Source organism: Leucoraja erinacea, chromosome 13 (assembly GCF_028641065.1).
Source record: "Leucoraja erinacea ecotype New England chromosome 13, Leri_hhj_1, whole genome shotgun sequence".
NCBI classification, from domain to species: Eukaryota; Metazoa; Chordata; class Chondrichthyes; order Rajiformes; family Rajidae; genus Leucoraja; species Leucoraja erinaceus.
The window spans coordinates 54,086,969-54,103,731 of NC_073389.1; the positions used below are offsets into that span (position 1 = coordinate 54,086,969).

General features: G+C 48.7%; 1 protein-coding gene across 2 annotated transcripts in view; it reads right to left on the reverse strand.

Moving 5' to 3' along the window:
• c13h21orf91 (chromosome 13 C21orf91 homolog) overlaps nt 1–16,763 on the reverse strand; it is a 40,928-nt gene that overhangs the window by 8,180 nt on the left and 15,985 nt on the right. For both annotated transcript variants that reach the window (XM_055645256.1, XM_055645257.1), the window contains exon 3: nt 5,106–5,606. In XM_055645256.1, the coding sequence (XP_055501231.1) occupies nt 5,106–5,606 (501 nt within the window). The remainder of the gene's footprint in view (nt 1–5,105; nt 5,607–16,763) is intronic.

Consider the following 16,763-nt stretch of genomic DNA (forward strand, 5'->3'; position numbering starts at 1 on the left):
ACAAACTCCGTTAAGGATGTCATCCCAATAGGGTCTGGGAGTCAGTGAGAATGGAAGCTGTGCTGGGCTGAGACGGCACAGCAAGGAAACAAGAGCGGGGGAGGAATGGGATTACAAAACACCACCTCGTACACTGGCCCAGGCGTCAACATTGTCAAGCTCAGCACGTCACTGAAAGCAGCTCCCGGCTTCAAGACAGGGTTTCAGTTTAGTTTATTGTCACGAGTAGTACCCCCCCCCCCCCCCCCCTCCCCCCCCCTCCATGACACACACTGGTCAACTTGAGGAGCACCTTCAGCAACAGACGGGTTCCACCAAGATGCAACACAGAACGCCACAGGAGATCCTTCTTCCCTGTGGCTATCAAACTGTACAACTAACACCTCCCCCTTCTGTCGTGGGCTAGACTGAGACTGACCACCCCCCACTCCAATCTTAGCACATCCCCAATCCTTCCCAACTCGTAACTTTAATTTCCCTCCTGGAATCAATAAAGTTCTATCGTATTGTACTGAGGTACAGTGAAAAGCTTTTGCTCCGTGCTAACCAGTCAGCAGAAAGACAACACATGATTACAATCGAGACGTCCACAGTGTACAGATACATGATAAGGGAATAACGTTTAGTGCAAGGTAAAGCCAGCAAAATCCGATCAAGGATAGTCCGAGGGTCACCAATGAGGTAGATAGTAGTTCAGGACCGCTCTCTGGTTGTGGTGGGATGGTTCAGTTGCCCGATAACAGCCGGGAAGAAACTGCCCCTGAATCTGGAGGTGTGCGTTTTCACACTTCTGTACCTTTTTCCTGATGGGAGAGGGGAGAAGAGGGAGTGGCCGGGGGAGAGAGTGGTCCGTGATTATTTAGAATCCTTGGAATTTAGAAGGATGAGAGGGGTTCTTATAGAAACATATATAATTCTTAAGGGATTGGACAGGCTTGATGCAGGAAACATGTTCCCCATGTTTGGGCAGTCCAGAACCAGGGGTCACACAGTTTACGAATAAGGGGCAGGCCATTTAGGACTGAGATGAGGAAAAACTTCTTCACCCAGAGAGTTGTGAATCTGTGGAATTCTCTGCACAGAAGGCAGTGGAGGCCAATTCACTGGATGTTTTCAAGGGAAAGTTAGATTTAGCTCTAAGGGCTATCGGAATCAAGGGATATGGGGAGAAAGCAGGAAAGGGGGACTGATTTTAGATCAGGAAGAACAAAAAAGAGAAGATATTGAACTTTTTTTCTCCTTCCATCACAATGAGGAATGTGGAGGAGTCGTTGGTCCTTGATGATGCTGTTGGCCTTGCTGAGGCAGCGTGAGGCATGTTCTGAACAATCACGTGTGAATCATCCTAATGAACAGAGATTTATCGCAGATGCTAGTTTAAACTGGATGGCCAAAATGCTGGAGCAACTCAGCGGGTCAGGCAGCATCTCTGGATAGAAGGAATGGGTCGAGACCCTTCTTTAGACTAATCTAATGCATCGATGCTTAGTTTACCCCTGAAGATGGGTCCCGACCTGAAACATCACCCATCCTTTTTCTCCAGAGCTGCTGCCTGACCCACTGAGTAACTCCAGCACTTTGTGTCTATCTTCATGCTTGGGTTTAGATTAGTTTAGCTCAGCTGGACAGGCAGCATCTCTGGAGAGAAAGAATGGGTGACGTTTCATGTCCAGACCCTTCTTAGCTATTCAGCATTAAGCCTTCTCCAGCATTTTATATTTTGCTTCGCATCTGTAGTTCCTTCCTCCAGTATTTAGTTTTAATTTATTTTAGTTGAGCCTAGTTTCATTTAGTGTCATGTGTGCAGTGAAAATCTTATGTTGCCAGCTATCCAGTCAGCGGAAAGATACACAGTGCATTCAGAAAGTAGTCAGAAGTATTTTGAAGTATAAATACATCTGGAGTATTGTGTACAGTTTTGGTCTCCTAATTTGAGGAAGGACATCCTTGTGATTGAGGCAGTGCAGCGTAGGTTCACGAGATTGATCCTTGGGATGGCGGGACTGTCATATGATGAAAGATTGAAAAGACTGGGCTTGTATTCACTGGATTTTAGAAGGATGAGGGGGGGATCGTATGGAAACATATAAAATTATAAAAGGACTGGACAAGCCAGATGCAGGAAAAATGTTCCCAATGTTGGGCGAGTCCAGAACCAGGGGCCACACAGTCTTAGAATAAAGGGGAGGTTATTTAAGACTGAGGTGAGAAAAAAAAAAACATTTTCACCCAGAAAGTTGTGAATTTATGGAACTCCCTGCCACAGAGGGCAGTGGAGGCCAAGTCACTGGATGGATTTAAGAGAGAGTTAGATAGAGCTCTAGGGGCTAGTGGAGTCAAGGGATATGGGGAGAAGGCAGGCACGGGTTATTGATTGGAGACGATCAGCCATGATCACAATGAATGGCAGTGCTGGCTCGAAGGGCCGAATGGCCTCCTCCTGCACCTATTTTCTATGTTTAGTCAGACCCATTCACTCTTTCCACATTTGTTACGTTACAGCCTTATTTTAAAATGGATGAAATTCTTTTTTTTTATCATCGATCTACCCCAGAATGAAGAAGTGAAAACAAGTGTTTAAACAGAAACAAGTACTGGGAATTAAAATTTCTGAACACCTGTTTTTGCTTTTCTATTCTGGGGTATTGTGTGTAGAATGATGATTAAAAAACAAGAATTTAATCTATTTTAGAATAAGCCTGCAACGTAACAAAATGTGGAAAAAGTGAAGGGGTCTGAATACTTCCTGAATGCACTATATTCATGATTGCAACCATGCCATCCACAGGGCACAGATAAAGAATACGCCATTTAGTGCAAGATAAAGTCCAAATTAAATAGCTCCTAAGAGGTAAATGAGAGGATGGTTCAGTTGCCTGATAATAGCTGGGAAGAAACAGTCCCTGAATCTGGAGGTCGACAAAAATGCTGGAGAAACTCAGCGGGTGAGGCAGCATCTATGGAGCGAAGGAATAGGTGACGTTTCGGGTCGAGACCCTTCTTCAGACTGGAGGTGTGTATTTTCACACTTCTGTACCTTTTGCCAGATGGGAGAGGGGAGAAGAGGGAGTGGGCGGGGTGCGACTGGTCCTTGATGATGCTGCTGGCCTTGTCGAGGCAGCGTGAGGTGTACATGCAGTCAATGGAAGGGAGGTTGGTTTGCGTGATGGTCTGGGCTGCGTCCACAATTCGCTGCAATTTCTAGTCGGTGAGAGAGGGGTTCAGTCGCCTGGTAACTGCTGGGAAGGGACTGTCCCTGAATTGGGAGGTGTGCCTTTTCACAACTCTGTTTGCAAAGTGTTTCCCCATCATCCTAGCTTGTGAAATAACGGCCCGTTGGTTAACGGTGAGGCAATTATGTTTCTTCCTCTTGCGCTCCCTCAAAGGCCCTGCACTGGAGTCGTTTTGCAAAATAATCGCTGCCTCAGAAAAGCAGCAACATCATCAAGGACCCCACACCACCCTGGCCATGCTCTCATCTCATTCCTGCCATCAGGAAGAAGGGATCAAATGGGCTCATATTCACTGGAATTTAGAAGGATGAGGAGGTAATCTTAGACAATAGACAAAAGGTGCAGGAGTAGGCCATTTGGCCCTTCAAGCCAGCACTGCCATTTAATGGATCATCCCCAATCAGTACCCCGTTCCTGCTTTCTCCCCATATCCCCCGACTCCACTATCTTTAAGAATCCTATCTAGCTCTCTCTTGAAAGTTTCCAGAGAACAGGCCTCCACCGCTCTCCGAGGCAGAGAATTCCATAGACTCACAACTCTCTGTTTCCTCATCTCCGTTCTAAATGGCTCACACCTTATTCTTAAACTGTGGCCCCTGGTTCGGGACTCCCCCAACATCAGGAACATGTTTCCTGCCTCTATTGTGCACACAATACTCCAGGTGTGGTTTAACTAGGCCCCTGTACAACTGCAGAAACATCTTATAGAAACATATAAAATTCTTAACTGATTGGACAGGCTAGATGCAGGAAAAATGTTCCCCCATGTTGGTGGAGTCCAGAACCAGGGGTCACACAGTTTAAGAATAAGGGGTCGACCATTTAGGACTTAGATGAGGAAAAACTTTTACACCCAGAGAGTTGTGAATCTGTGGAATTCTCTGCCATAGAAGGCCAATTCACTGGATGTTTTCAAGAGAAAGTTAGATTTAGCTCTTAGGGCTAACCGAATCAAGGGATAAGGGGGAAACTTAAGGATAAGGGGGAAATCCTTTAAAACCGAGATGAGAAGAGAGTGGTGAATCTCTGGAACTCTCTGCCGCAGAGGGTAGTTGAGGCCAGTTCATTGGCTATATTTAAGAGGGAGTTAGATTTGGCCCTTGTGGCTAAGGGGATCAGAGGGTATGGAGAGAAGGCAGGTACGGGATACTGAGTTGGATGATCAGCCATGATCATATTGAATGGCGGTGCTGACTCGAAGGGCCGAATGGCCTACTGAAAACTGTATTGGAAGATAGCCCAGACCATCAAACAAACCAACCTCCCTTCCAGTGACTCCATCTCCACTTTGCGCTGCCTCTGCAAGGCCAGCAGCATCATCAAGGATTGGTCTCACCCCGGTCAATCCCTCTTCTCCCCTCAGGCAAGAGGGACAGAAGTGTGAAAACGCACACCTCCAGATTCAGGGACAGTTTCTTCTCACCTGTTGTCATTCTATCATCAACTAGAGAACGGTCTTGACCTCCCATTAACCTCACTGAGGACATTTCAAATTGCCTAGTGTGTGTAGGATATTGTTAATGTGTGGGGATCGCAGGTCGGCATGGATTCAGTGGGCCTAAGGGCCTGTTACCATGCTGTATCTCTAAACTAAACTAAAGTGATTGGAGCAGAATTAGGCCATTCAGCCCATCTAGTCTCAAGTGCCCGTTTCTGTTCTGGGGTATTTGGAGAGGGACACTTCCCCTTGGTTGTGGAAATACCCCCTTCGGCCCAAACTTGCCCACATTGACCGACATGTCCCAGCTGTACTAGTCCCCACCTGCCTGCCAATTGGCCCATATATCCCATGGTCTATTGGGCCTTGACACCTGTACTAATCAGTGCCGTGAGGCGGTGTGCGTTGTTGCTGGTGGTGGTGGTGGTACTCACAGTCGTCTCGTGCGTAGCGTGGGTGACACTGGGCCCCCCCAGGGTTGTCCATGGGGAGCCGATCTTCTCTTGACCATCGAGCTTCTCCGCTGGCGTCCGCTCCCAGGCCAATCCCAGACCGCCGCTCCTGCACCAAGATGCCCCGGGTACACTGCGAGTATGCCGGCGCTCCCGCCTCCAGCCAGCGGGGGGAGTAACGGGGCAACTGGGACCCGTTGGGCTGGTGGAAGTGCGTCCGCAGGCAGGCGGGGTCGAGGTCGAGGTCGCCACCTCTGACCTGGGCCGGCCGGCAGCCGCGGAGGTCAGGGTCCGGGTGGTGGTTCTGGGCGTAGTGGATTATCTGGCCGATCTTCCTGCTGAGGATCTCCTTCACGTCCCTGTAGGTGGTCTTGGTGGACCTGGAGCGGGGCTGGTCCTGGCTGGCGATGAGGTGACACTTCTCGAAGCACTCGCGGTGGCCACGCACGGACTCCGTGTGGAGCAGGCTGCACCTGGGCACACCTGGAACAGGTAACAAGGCGTTAACTCAGGCCCAAAGGGCAGCAGCAGAATGGGATGGGGACCTGGGGGAGGGAGGGGGAGGCAGAGGGGAGGGGATGGGGGGGGGTGGATTTGGGGGAGAGGGGGGTGGGACTTGGGGGTGGGGAGGACTTGGAGGGAGGGGGAGGGAGGGGGGAGAGGGGGTGGGACTTGCGGGGGAGAGGGGGTGGGACTTGGGGGGAGGGGGTGGGACTTGGGGGGAGGGGGGTGGGACTTGGGGGGGGACTTGGGGGGGAGGGGGTGGGACTTGGAGGGGACTTGGGGGAGGGGGGTGGAGGGGGGGGTGGGACTTGGAGGGGAGGGGGTGGGACTTGGAGGGGAGGGGGGGGACTTGGGGTGGAGGGGGGTGGACTTGGGGTGGAGAGGGGTGGGACTTGGAGGGAGAGGGGGTGGGACTTGGGGTGGAGAGGGGGAGGGACTTGGGGTGGAGAGGGGGAGGGACTTGGGGGGGAGGGGGACTTGGGGTGGAGAGGGGGAGGGACTTGGGGTGGAGAGGGGGAGGGACTTGGGGTGGAGAGGGGGAGGGACTTGGGGTGGAGAGGGGGAGGGACTTGGGGTGGAGAGGGGGAGGGACTTGGGGTGGAGAGGGGGAGGGGGTGGGAGGTGGGGAGATGGAGAGGAAGATAACATGGGATAACATGGAACTAGGGTACACAAAAATGCTGGAGAAACTCAGCAGGTGCAGCAGCATCTATGGAGCGATGGAAACAGGCAACGTTTCGGGCCAAAACCCTTCTTCAGACTGATGGGGGGGTGGGGGGGGGGGGGAGAAGAAACAAAAAGGAGGAGGAGGAGCCCGAGGGCTGAGGGAGAAATAGGAAGGGGAGGAGACAGCAAGGGCTAACAAAATTGGGAGAATTCAATGTTCATGCCCCCAGGATGCAGACTCCCCAAGCGGAATATGAGGTGCTGTTCCTCCAATTTCCGGTGTTGCTCGCTCTGGCCATGGAGGAGGCCCAGGACAGAGAGGTCGGAGACGGAGTGGGTGGTGAACAGGCGATCGATGGTCGGCGTGGCCATTGGAAAGACAACACGTGATTACAATCGAGCCGTTTACGATGTACAAAGGCAGACAAAAATGCTGGAGAAACTCAGCGGGTGAGGCAGCATCTACGGAGCGAAGGAATAGGTGACGTTTCGGGTCGAGACCTTTCTTCATCAGTTTGAAGAAACGTCACCTATTCCTTCGCTCAATAGATGCTGCCTCACCCGCTGAGTTTCTCCAGCATTTTTGTCTACCTTCGATTTTTCCAGAATCTGCTGTTCCTTCTTAAACATTTACAGTGTACAGATACATGATAAGGGAATAACGTTTAGTGCAAGGTAAAGCCAGCAAAGTCCAATCAAGGATAGTCCGAGGGTCACCACTGAGGTAGATAATAGTTCACTAAACCAAACTAAACTAATACCGGCCCATTGTTCCTCTCTCCTCGTGCTTTGATTTGACGGAATAAGCCGAGAGCAAAATAATATTCTAATCGAGCAAGACTGTGCTTGTTCAATCAGCCTTTGATCAGCAGACAGCTAGTGGAGTGAGTCACCCAGACACAATACAGACACAAAAGACTCTTTCCCATCACCTCCAATGCAACTATGTCAGATTATTCACACGCTCTAACCCCATTGCTTGCATTTCCAACATATAGGCAGACACAAAATGCTGGAGTAACTCAGCAGAAGAGGCAGCAAGTCTGGAGAGAAGGAATGGGCGATGTTTCTGGTCAAGACCCTTCTAGATTTGTTCCAACATATAGATTTCTTTTTTCTTTTTCAGCAGGTTCAGATTTTATTCATCGCCGACTGCACAACAGAACTGCAGCTTCACAGTGCAGAGTATCGAGTATTGAAGTTGGGAGGTCATGTTGCAGTTTAGTTCAGTTTAGAGATACTGCACAGGAACAGGCCCTTCGGCCCACCGGGTCCGTGCCGACCAGCGATCCCCTCACATTATAACCATATAACCATATAACAATTACAGCACGGAAACAGGCCATCTCGGCCCTACAAGTCCGTGCCGAACAACTTTTTTTTCCCCTTAGTCCCACCTGCCTGCACTCATACCATAACCCGCCATTCCCTTCTCATCCATATGCCTATCCAATTTATTTTTTAAATGATACCAATGAACCTGCCTCCACCACTTCCACTGGAAGCTCATTCCACACCGCTACCACTCTCTGAGTAAAGAGGTTCCCCCTCATGTTACCCCTAAACTTCTGTCCCTTAATTCTGAAGTCATGTCCTCTTGTTTGAATCTTCCCTACTCTCAGTGGGAAAAGCTTGTCCACGTCAACTCTGTCTAACCCTCTCATCATTTTAAAGACCTCTATCAAGTCCCCCCTTAACCTTCTGCGCTCCAGAGAATAAAGACCTAACTTATTCAACCTATCTCTGTAACTTAGTTGTTGAAACCCAGGCAACATTCTAGTAAATCTCCTCTGTACTCTCTCTATTTTGTTGACATTAACACTATCCTACACCCACTAGGGACAATTTACATTTATGCCAAGCCAATTAACCTACAAATCCGTTAGTTTTTGGAGTGTGGGAGGAAACCGAAGATCTTGGAGAAAACCCACGCAGGTCACGGGGAGAACCTACATAGAAACATAGCAAATAGGTGCAGGAGTAGAGGCCATTCGGCCCTTCGAGCCTGCACCGACCGCTATTCGATATGATCATGGCTGATCATCCAACTCAGTATCCCGTACCTGCCTTCTCTCCATAACCCCTGATCCCTTTAGCCACAAGGGCCACATCCAACTCCCTCTTAAATATAGCCAATAAACTGTGGCCTCAACCACCTTCTGTGGCAGAGAATTCCACAGATTCACCACTCTCTGTATGAAAAATGTTTTTCTCATCTCGGTCCTAAAAGACTTCCTTCTTATCCACGGTCCTAAAAGACTTTCCTCTTCCCTCTTATCCTGTCTGTAGGGAGTACAAACTCCGTACAGACAGCGCCCGTAGGCAGGATGGAACACGGGTCTCCGGCGCTGTGAGGCAGCAACTCTAGCGCTGCGCCACCGTGATCGCCCTATCACGGTGTGATATTGTGTCTATCTTGATGGATCGGAAGGGTTTATTTAGTGGGCTGTGGGCCAAAGGCAAGCAAAAGGGACTAGCCCAGTTGCTAAATTATGCTTGTGGGCATTTTCTCAGTAGCACCTGAAATGCAGTGTGTGTGACTCAAACATCCTGTTGGCTCAAGTTCTAATATAAAAATGCCTAGAGTCTGTCGAGTCGAGGTGATTCAGACTGGGAGTGGCGGAGGATAATCCTAGACTTCCCCTCTCATCGCTGCTTTCAGATCAATCCAATTTCTCCTCCATTCTTACCCTTCACAACCAGAGAGCGGTCCTGAACTACTATCTACCTCATTGGTGACCCTCGGACTATCCTTGATCGGACTTTGCTGGCTTTACCTTGCACTAAACGTCATTCCCTTATCACAATATCTAATACACTGTGGACGGCTCGATTGTAATCATGTGTTGTCTTTCCGCTGACTGGTTAGCACGCAACGGTGAACTAAACTGGACTTGGTCGTATCACCCTCTCAAATTGCTCATCACTATTCTAGTCATTAACCTCTCCACCTCCTTTAAAAAACAATCCCAAACACCGGTGCATTCAACTAAATTTAAAGTAATCCGTACAAATATCTCCTTATATACTGTAGCATCAAGTTTCATTTATTAAAGTTCTTGCAAAGTTTATTTAGTTTAGTTATACAGCGTGGAAACGGGCCCTTCGGCCCACCGAGTCGATGCAGACCGGTGATCCCCACACACTTAAGGGCCTGTCCCACTTGGCGATATTTTTCGGCAACTGTCGGCATCATTGACTGACGTATCAGGTCACCGAAAAATACGCCGCGTGATGACGTATTGATGCGCGGTGGTTTTTCAAGTGTCGCAACATTTTTTTGTCGCCGTTGGGATTTTGAAGTGTGTGTGTGTGTCTGTGTCTGTGTCTGTGTGTGCGTCTGCGTCTGTGTGTGTGCGTCTCTGTGTGTGCGTCTCTGTGTGTGCGTCTCTGTGTGTGTGCGCATGTGTATGTGTGTGTGTGTGTCTGTGTGTGTCTCTGTGTGTGTCTGTCAGTGTGTGTGCGCGCTCGCTAGCGTTAATATGCGGGGATCGCTGGTATATAAACTAGACTAAAGAGAAGTTGAATTCATTGCATCGCACAAAACCTATTTCGAGACTAATCAGTGGAACAAAGTGACAACTGGGTCAGCCAAAATGCAGCATTACAAGTGGGTGAGCAGGCACAGTATGTATTGTGCTTTCTGCACACCCACAGGGTCACGCACTGTGCAACATGCAAGAGGCCAGTGGAACGTTCCTGAGTTACAGGAGTGGATGAGAAGGTAGGCTTACATAGAACTAGTGAGTGGGTGATCAATAGACTTGATGGGCTGAAGGGCCTGCTTTCATTCTCTCTCTCTCTCCCTCTGCTTCTTCTTCTTGTGTACGGCATGCACAGACTGAAGCTGTAGGACAACCTGTTCTATTCAATCTTGTGTGATTGTGCATGCCACGTTGATTGCATTCATCGGTACAGGGCGGACCACGTGAAGGTTACAATCTCCCCACCCCTCTCCCTCACCGATAAACACAAGACTCACACAGTTTAAGAATAAGGGGTCGGCCATTCAGGACTGAGACGAGGAAATACTTTTTCACCCAGAGAGTTGTGAATCTGTGGAATTCTCTGCCACTGAAGGCAGTGGAGGCCAATTCACTGGATGTTTTCAAGAGAGAGTTAGATTTAGCTCTTAGGGAAAATGGAATCAAAAGGTTCGGGGAGAAGGCAGGAACGGGGTACTGATTGGGGATGATCAGCCATGATCACATTGAATGGTGGAGCTGGCTCGAAGGGCCGAATGGCCTACCCCTGCACCTATTGTCTTTGTCTCATTTTCTAAATGAAGTACAGAAAGCAAAATGTATCGCTGGTCCCTTAATGGAGACTTCTCCTCACATGACCACATCTCAGACATGTTCTGACATTTAGTTCATAGGTTCATAAGTCTGAAGAGCAGAATCAGACCATTCGGCCCATCAATTCTACTCTGCCATTCAATCATGGCTGATCTATCTCTTCCCAACACAACCCCATTCTCCTGCCTTCTCCCCATAACCCCTGACACCCGCACTGATCAAGAAACTACCTATCTCTGCCTTAAAAACACACACTGACTTGGCCTCCAATTTGACCTTCAACAGATTAAATGCCTGCAAGGTTTTACGAGTTGTAGAATCAGCAACAGCTCCACAAATAAGATCACTGTGAATGTACAAGGTGACATCAGCTTGCGGGGACAAAGGACCTCAGAAAGACAGTCCCTTCGACCCACCGTACACCAGCACCATCCTACACACACAAGCCAATTAGCCAACAAAGATGTCCGTCTTTGGAGTGTGGGAGGAAACCGGAGCACCCGTAGAAAACCCACACGGTCACGGGGAAAATGTGCAAACTCCGTACAGACAGCACCCGTAGAAAACCCACACGGTCACGGGGAGAACCTGCAAACTCCGTACAGACAGTCCTCCGGTTTCCTCCCACACTCCCTGTGACCATGTGGGTTCACTCCAGGAGCTCCGGTTTCCTCCCACACTCCAAAGACGGACATCTTTGTCGGCTAATTGGCTTCAGTAAAATTATTAAATTGCCCCTAGTGTGTAGGAGTGCTACTGTACTGTGGGGAGGAGGGTGAAAAATCACCGGGCAGCGTGGACTCGGCGAGCTGAAGGGCCTATTTCCACGCTGTTCGTCCAAAGTCGAACGTATAAAGTAAATGGTACGATTCGGTTAACGTAATTACCTTCACTGCCTGTATCCACCTGTGGTTTCTACACTGACTTCTACACGGCCCGATATGCAGATCCCTTTGCCGTGGATTTTGCAAAAAATGTCCCCCACTTTGCATGTGTTGTCATCCGATAAACATCCCCAACCAACTGGCGGAAAGTCTACAACTTATCTCTCCAGCAATCTTGGCCTCACCCTGTTATGGATATTCCCCTCGTCCTGTCTCTTCCGCCCCAGTTCAGTTCAGAACCATCCTCCCCACAACCCAGAGATCAGTCCTGAGCTACTATTTACCTCATTGGAGACCCTCGGACTATCTTTGATGGGACTTTACCCGGCACTAAACATTAGTGTTTAAGAATAAGGGGTAAGCCGTTTAGAACGGAGACGAGGAAACGCTTTTTCACACAGAGAGTTGCGAGTGTGGAATTCTCTGCCTCAGAGGGCGGTGGAGGCCGTTTCTCTGGATAGGGCTAGCTAAAGATAGCGGAGTCAGGGGGATATGGGGAGAAGGCAGGAATTGGAGATGATCAGCCACGATCACATTGAATGGCGGTGCAGGCTCGAAGGGCTGAATGGCCTCCTACTGCACCTATTGTCTATCGTCTATTAGCCATGTTATTCCTTTTATCTTGTATATGTGGACGGCTCGATTGTAATCATGTGGTGTCTTTCTGCTGACTGGTTAGCACGCAACATAAGCTTTGCACTGTACCTCGGTACACGTGACAATAAACTAAACTGGAAGTCAAGATAGACATAAAATGCTGGAGTAACTTGACGTCTCTGGATTGAAGGAATAGGTGACAAATAGGTGCAGTATAATGTGGATAAATGTGAGGTTATCCATTTTGGTGGCAAAATGGGAATGGGAAAGCAGATTATTATCTAAATGGTGGCCGATTGGGAAAGGGGGGGATGCAGCGAGACCTGGGTGTCATGGTACACCAGTCATTGAAGGTAGGCATGCAGGTGCAGCAGGCAGTAAAGAAAGCGAACGGTATGTTAGCTTTCATTGCAAAAGGATTTGAGTATAGGAGCAGGGAGGTTCTACTGCAGTTGTACAGGGTCTTGGTGAGACCACACCTGGAGTATTGCGTACAGTTTTGTTCTCCAAATCTGAGGAAGGACATTATTGCCATAGAGGGAGTGCAGAGACGGTTCACCAGACTAATTCCTGGGATGTCAGGACTGTCTTATGAAGAAAGACTGGATAGACTTGGTTTATACTCTCTAGAATTTAGGAGATTGAGGGGGGATCTTATAGAAACTTACAAAATTCTTAAGGGGTTGGACAGGCTAGATGCAGGAAGATTGTTCCCGATGTTAGGGAAGTCCAGGGCAAGGGGTCACAGCTTAAGGATAAGGGGGAAATCCTTTAAAACCGAGTTGAGAAGAACTTTTTTCACACAGAGAGTGGTGAATCTCTGGAACTCTCTGCCACAGAGGGTAGTCGAGGCCAGTTCATTGGCTATATTTAAGAGGGAGTTAGATGTGGCCCTTGTGGCTAAGGGGATCAGGGGGTATGGAGAGAAGGCAGGTACGGGATACTGAGTTGGATGATCAGCCATGATCATATTGAATGGCGGTGCAGGCTCGAAGGGCCGAATGGCCTACTCCTGCACCTAATTTCTATGTTTCTATGTTTCAGGTCGAGACATCTCCTTGAGACTGAGAAACTCAAACCTCGTCTGTAATTCAAAACACATTCTTGTTTTCCCCTCTCCCTCCCCGGTTCCAATGAATTGACTTTCACCTGAAACATGAGACCCGTTTCGATTTCCACGGACGCTGCCCGACCTGCTGAACATCCCCGCGTTTGATTTTCTCACAGGTTTCCTGCTATTGACTAATCGACTTCCAGAAATGATGAGCTCATCGGAATGTTCGAAATAAATCACAAATACCACAAAGACAGGTCTTAACAGTGGAAAGCACCGTCAGTGGATGTATTCTCTGCAGCCTTGTGGAATTTACAACCCTGTAACACTGTGGACGGCTCGATTGTAATCATGTGCTGTCTTTCTACTGACTGGATAGCGAGCAACAAAAGCGTTTCACTGTACCTCGGTACACGTGACAATAAACTAAACTAAATTAACTAAACAAGCAATAATCGACAATAGACAACAGGAACAGGAGTAGAGGCCATTCGGCCCTTCGAGCCAGCACCGCCATTCAATGTGATCATGGCTGATCATCCCCAATCAGTACCCCGTTCCTGCCTTCTCCCCATATCCATCTTTAAGAGCCCTATCCAGCTCTCTCTTGAAAGTACCCAGAGAACTGGCCTCCATCGCCATCTGAGGCAGAGAATTCCACAGACTCACAACTCACTGCGAGAAAAAGTGTTTCCTCGTCTCCGTTCTAAATGGCTCACCCATTATTCTTAAGTAATCAAGTAATTAGTAATGTAATCAAATGTTTTTTGTTTTTGCCGATTTCAAATATTGTGTTTTTTTTTAATCTCCTCGTTAAAACTCAAAAGCAATTATATTTTTCCCTCTCTTTTAGTTGGAAAGATCATGATGCACAGGAGACATAAGGAGCTGAAGTTCGCAGAACTAAAGGGCCTGTCCCACTTACAAGATTTTTTCGGCGACTTGTCGGCACCCATCATAGTCGCAGCAGGTTGCCGAAAATTTCCAACATGTTGAAAATCCAGCGGCAACCAGAAAAACGTACGACTCTTTGGGCGACTACTCACCACCATACAGGCGTCACTCCGCGACATGTCGCCTGTATGGGCAGGCAGCATCCGTGGGAATAGGAACAGGGCTAATGTTTCAGGTGAAAGTCAATTCATCGGAACCGGGGAGGAGAGCGGAAAAAAAGAATGTGTTTTGAGTTACAGACAAGGTTTGAGTTTCTCAGTCTCAAGGAGGGTCTCGACCTGAAACGTCACCTATTCCCTTCCATCCAGACCCGCCAAGTTACTCCAGCATTTTATGTCTACCTTGAGTTTCAGTTTAGTTTATTTTCACAAACAAATTGCAGGGACAGGCCCTTTATTCTTTAATAATATTCTGTTCCTATACATAGTTCAGGCACCCACCCAACATGAAAGTGAAAGTAATAGTGTCGGCAGGAACATCAATGATAGACACAAAATGCTGGAGTAACTCAGCGGGTCAGGCAGCAGGAATGGGTGACACTTCGGATCGAGACCTTTCTTCATTAAAGGTGAATCAGGACTTATTAGGCCAGAGTCACCAAAGGTTGGTGAATCTATGGAATTCTTTGACACAGAAGGCTGTGGAGGCCAAGTCAATGGATATTTGTTAACATAGAAACATAGAATTTAGGTGCAGGAGTAGAGGCCATACGGCCCTTCGAGCCTGCACCGCCATTCAATATGATCATGGCTGATCATCCAACTCAGTATCCCGTACCTGCCTTCTCTCCATACCCTCTGATCCCCTTGGCCACAAGGGCCACATCTAACTCCCTCTTAAATATAGCCAATGAACTGTGGCCTCAACTACCCTCTGTGGCAGAGAGTTCCAGAGATAAGGCAAGAGATAGATAGATTGGTTAGCACGGGTGTCAGGGGTTATGGGGAGAAGGCAGGAGAATGGGGTTTCGAGGGAGAGATAGATCAGACATGACTGAATAGGTCAAGGTGCTAAAGACTGTGATCAAATGGAAGCTGAACAAGGGCGGGAGATGGCAATAGAAGGGATATTTAGCGTTTTAGTTTGGAGATGTACTGGGGAAACAGGCCCTTCGGCCCTCCAAGTCCATACCGACCACCGATCACCTGTTCCCACTAGTTCAATGCTTTCCCACTTTCTCATCCACTTCCTACTCGAATGGTGGGTGAAACCAGAGCACCCGGAGAAAACCCACGGGGTCACGGGAAGAATATACAAACTCCGTACAGACTGCACCAGAGGTCAGGATCGAACCCGGGTCTCTGGCGCCGTGAGGTCATGAAGTCATATGTGATCGGAGTAGAATTAGGCCATTCGGCCCATCAATTCACCTCCGCCATTCAATTATGGCTGATCTATCTCTCCCTCCTAACTCCATTCTCCTGCCTTCTCCCCATAACACCCCAGACTCCTGTACTAATCAAGAATCTATCTATCTCTGCCTTAAAAATATCCACTGACTTGTGGCCTCCACAGCCATCTGTGGCAAAGAATTCCATAGATTCACTAAAGAAATGTCTCCGCATCTTCAACTCTGAGGCTGTGACCTCTAGTCCTAGACTCTCCCACTAGTGGAAACATCCTCTCCACATCCACTCTATCCAGACCTTTCACTATTCTGTATGTTTCAATGAGGTTCCCCCCTCATCCTTCTAAACTCCAGCGAGTACGGGCCCAGTGCCGACAAACGCTCATTATAGGTTAACCCACTCATTCCTGAACAAATACAAGGGACGTTTAGAATTTAGTTTGGAAACAGGCCCTTCGGCCCACCTAGTCCACACCGACCATCGATCTCCTGTTCACACATGTTTTATATTATTCAACTTTCGCATCCATTTTCCTACACACTAGGGGCAATTTACAGAGGCCCGATTAATCTACAAACCTACACGTCCTTGAGATGTTGGCGGAGCCTGGAGCACCCAGAGAAAACCACCGTGGTCACGGGGAGAACGTACAAACTCAGTACAGACTGCACCCGAGGTCAGGATCGAACCCGGGTCTCTGGCGCTGTGAGGCAGCAACTCTACCGCTGTGCCACCGTGCTGCCCCCCATTTGACACCAAGAGCTGTGGCCGGTTCTTAAGGAGCCACTACCTGGGTTCCAAGTCCTTTTGGAGATGAGGAAACACTTTTTTCTCACAGAGAGGTGCGTGTCTGTGGAATTCTCTGCCTCAGAGGGTGGTGGAGGCCAGTTCTCTGGAAACTTCCAAGAGAGAGTTAGATAGGGCTCTTAAAAATAGCGGATTCGGGGGATATGGGGAGAAGGCAGGAACGGGGTACTGATTGGGGATGATCAGCCATGATCACATTGGATGGCGGTGCTGGCTCGAAGGGCCGAATGGCCTACTCCTGCACCTACTGTCTATTGACTCCTTTCCTGTGACATGTTCATTAGTCCAAACTTCCAAAACTATCGCCAAGTCCAAATTGGTACATGGCTAGATGTCTGGCAATGGTTTGTAAGTAAAATATTAACTTTAAAGATAACAGGAGTCCATTGTAAAGTTGCTGAATGTCAGGGGGTGGGGGAGGGGGTCAAGGGGTGGCACAGAGGCACAGCGGTAGAGTTGATGCCTTACAGCGCCAAAGACCCGGGTTCAATCCTGACTACGGGTGCTGTCTGAGTTCGAGTTTAGTT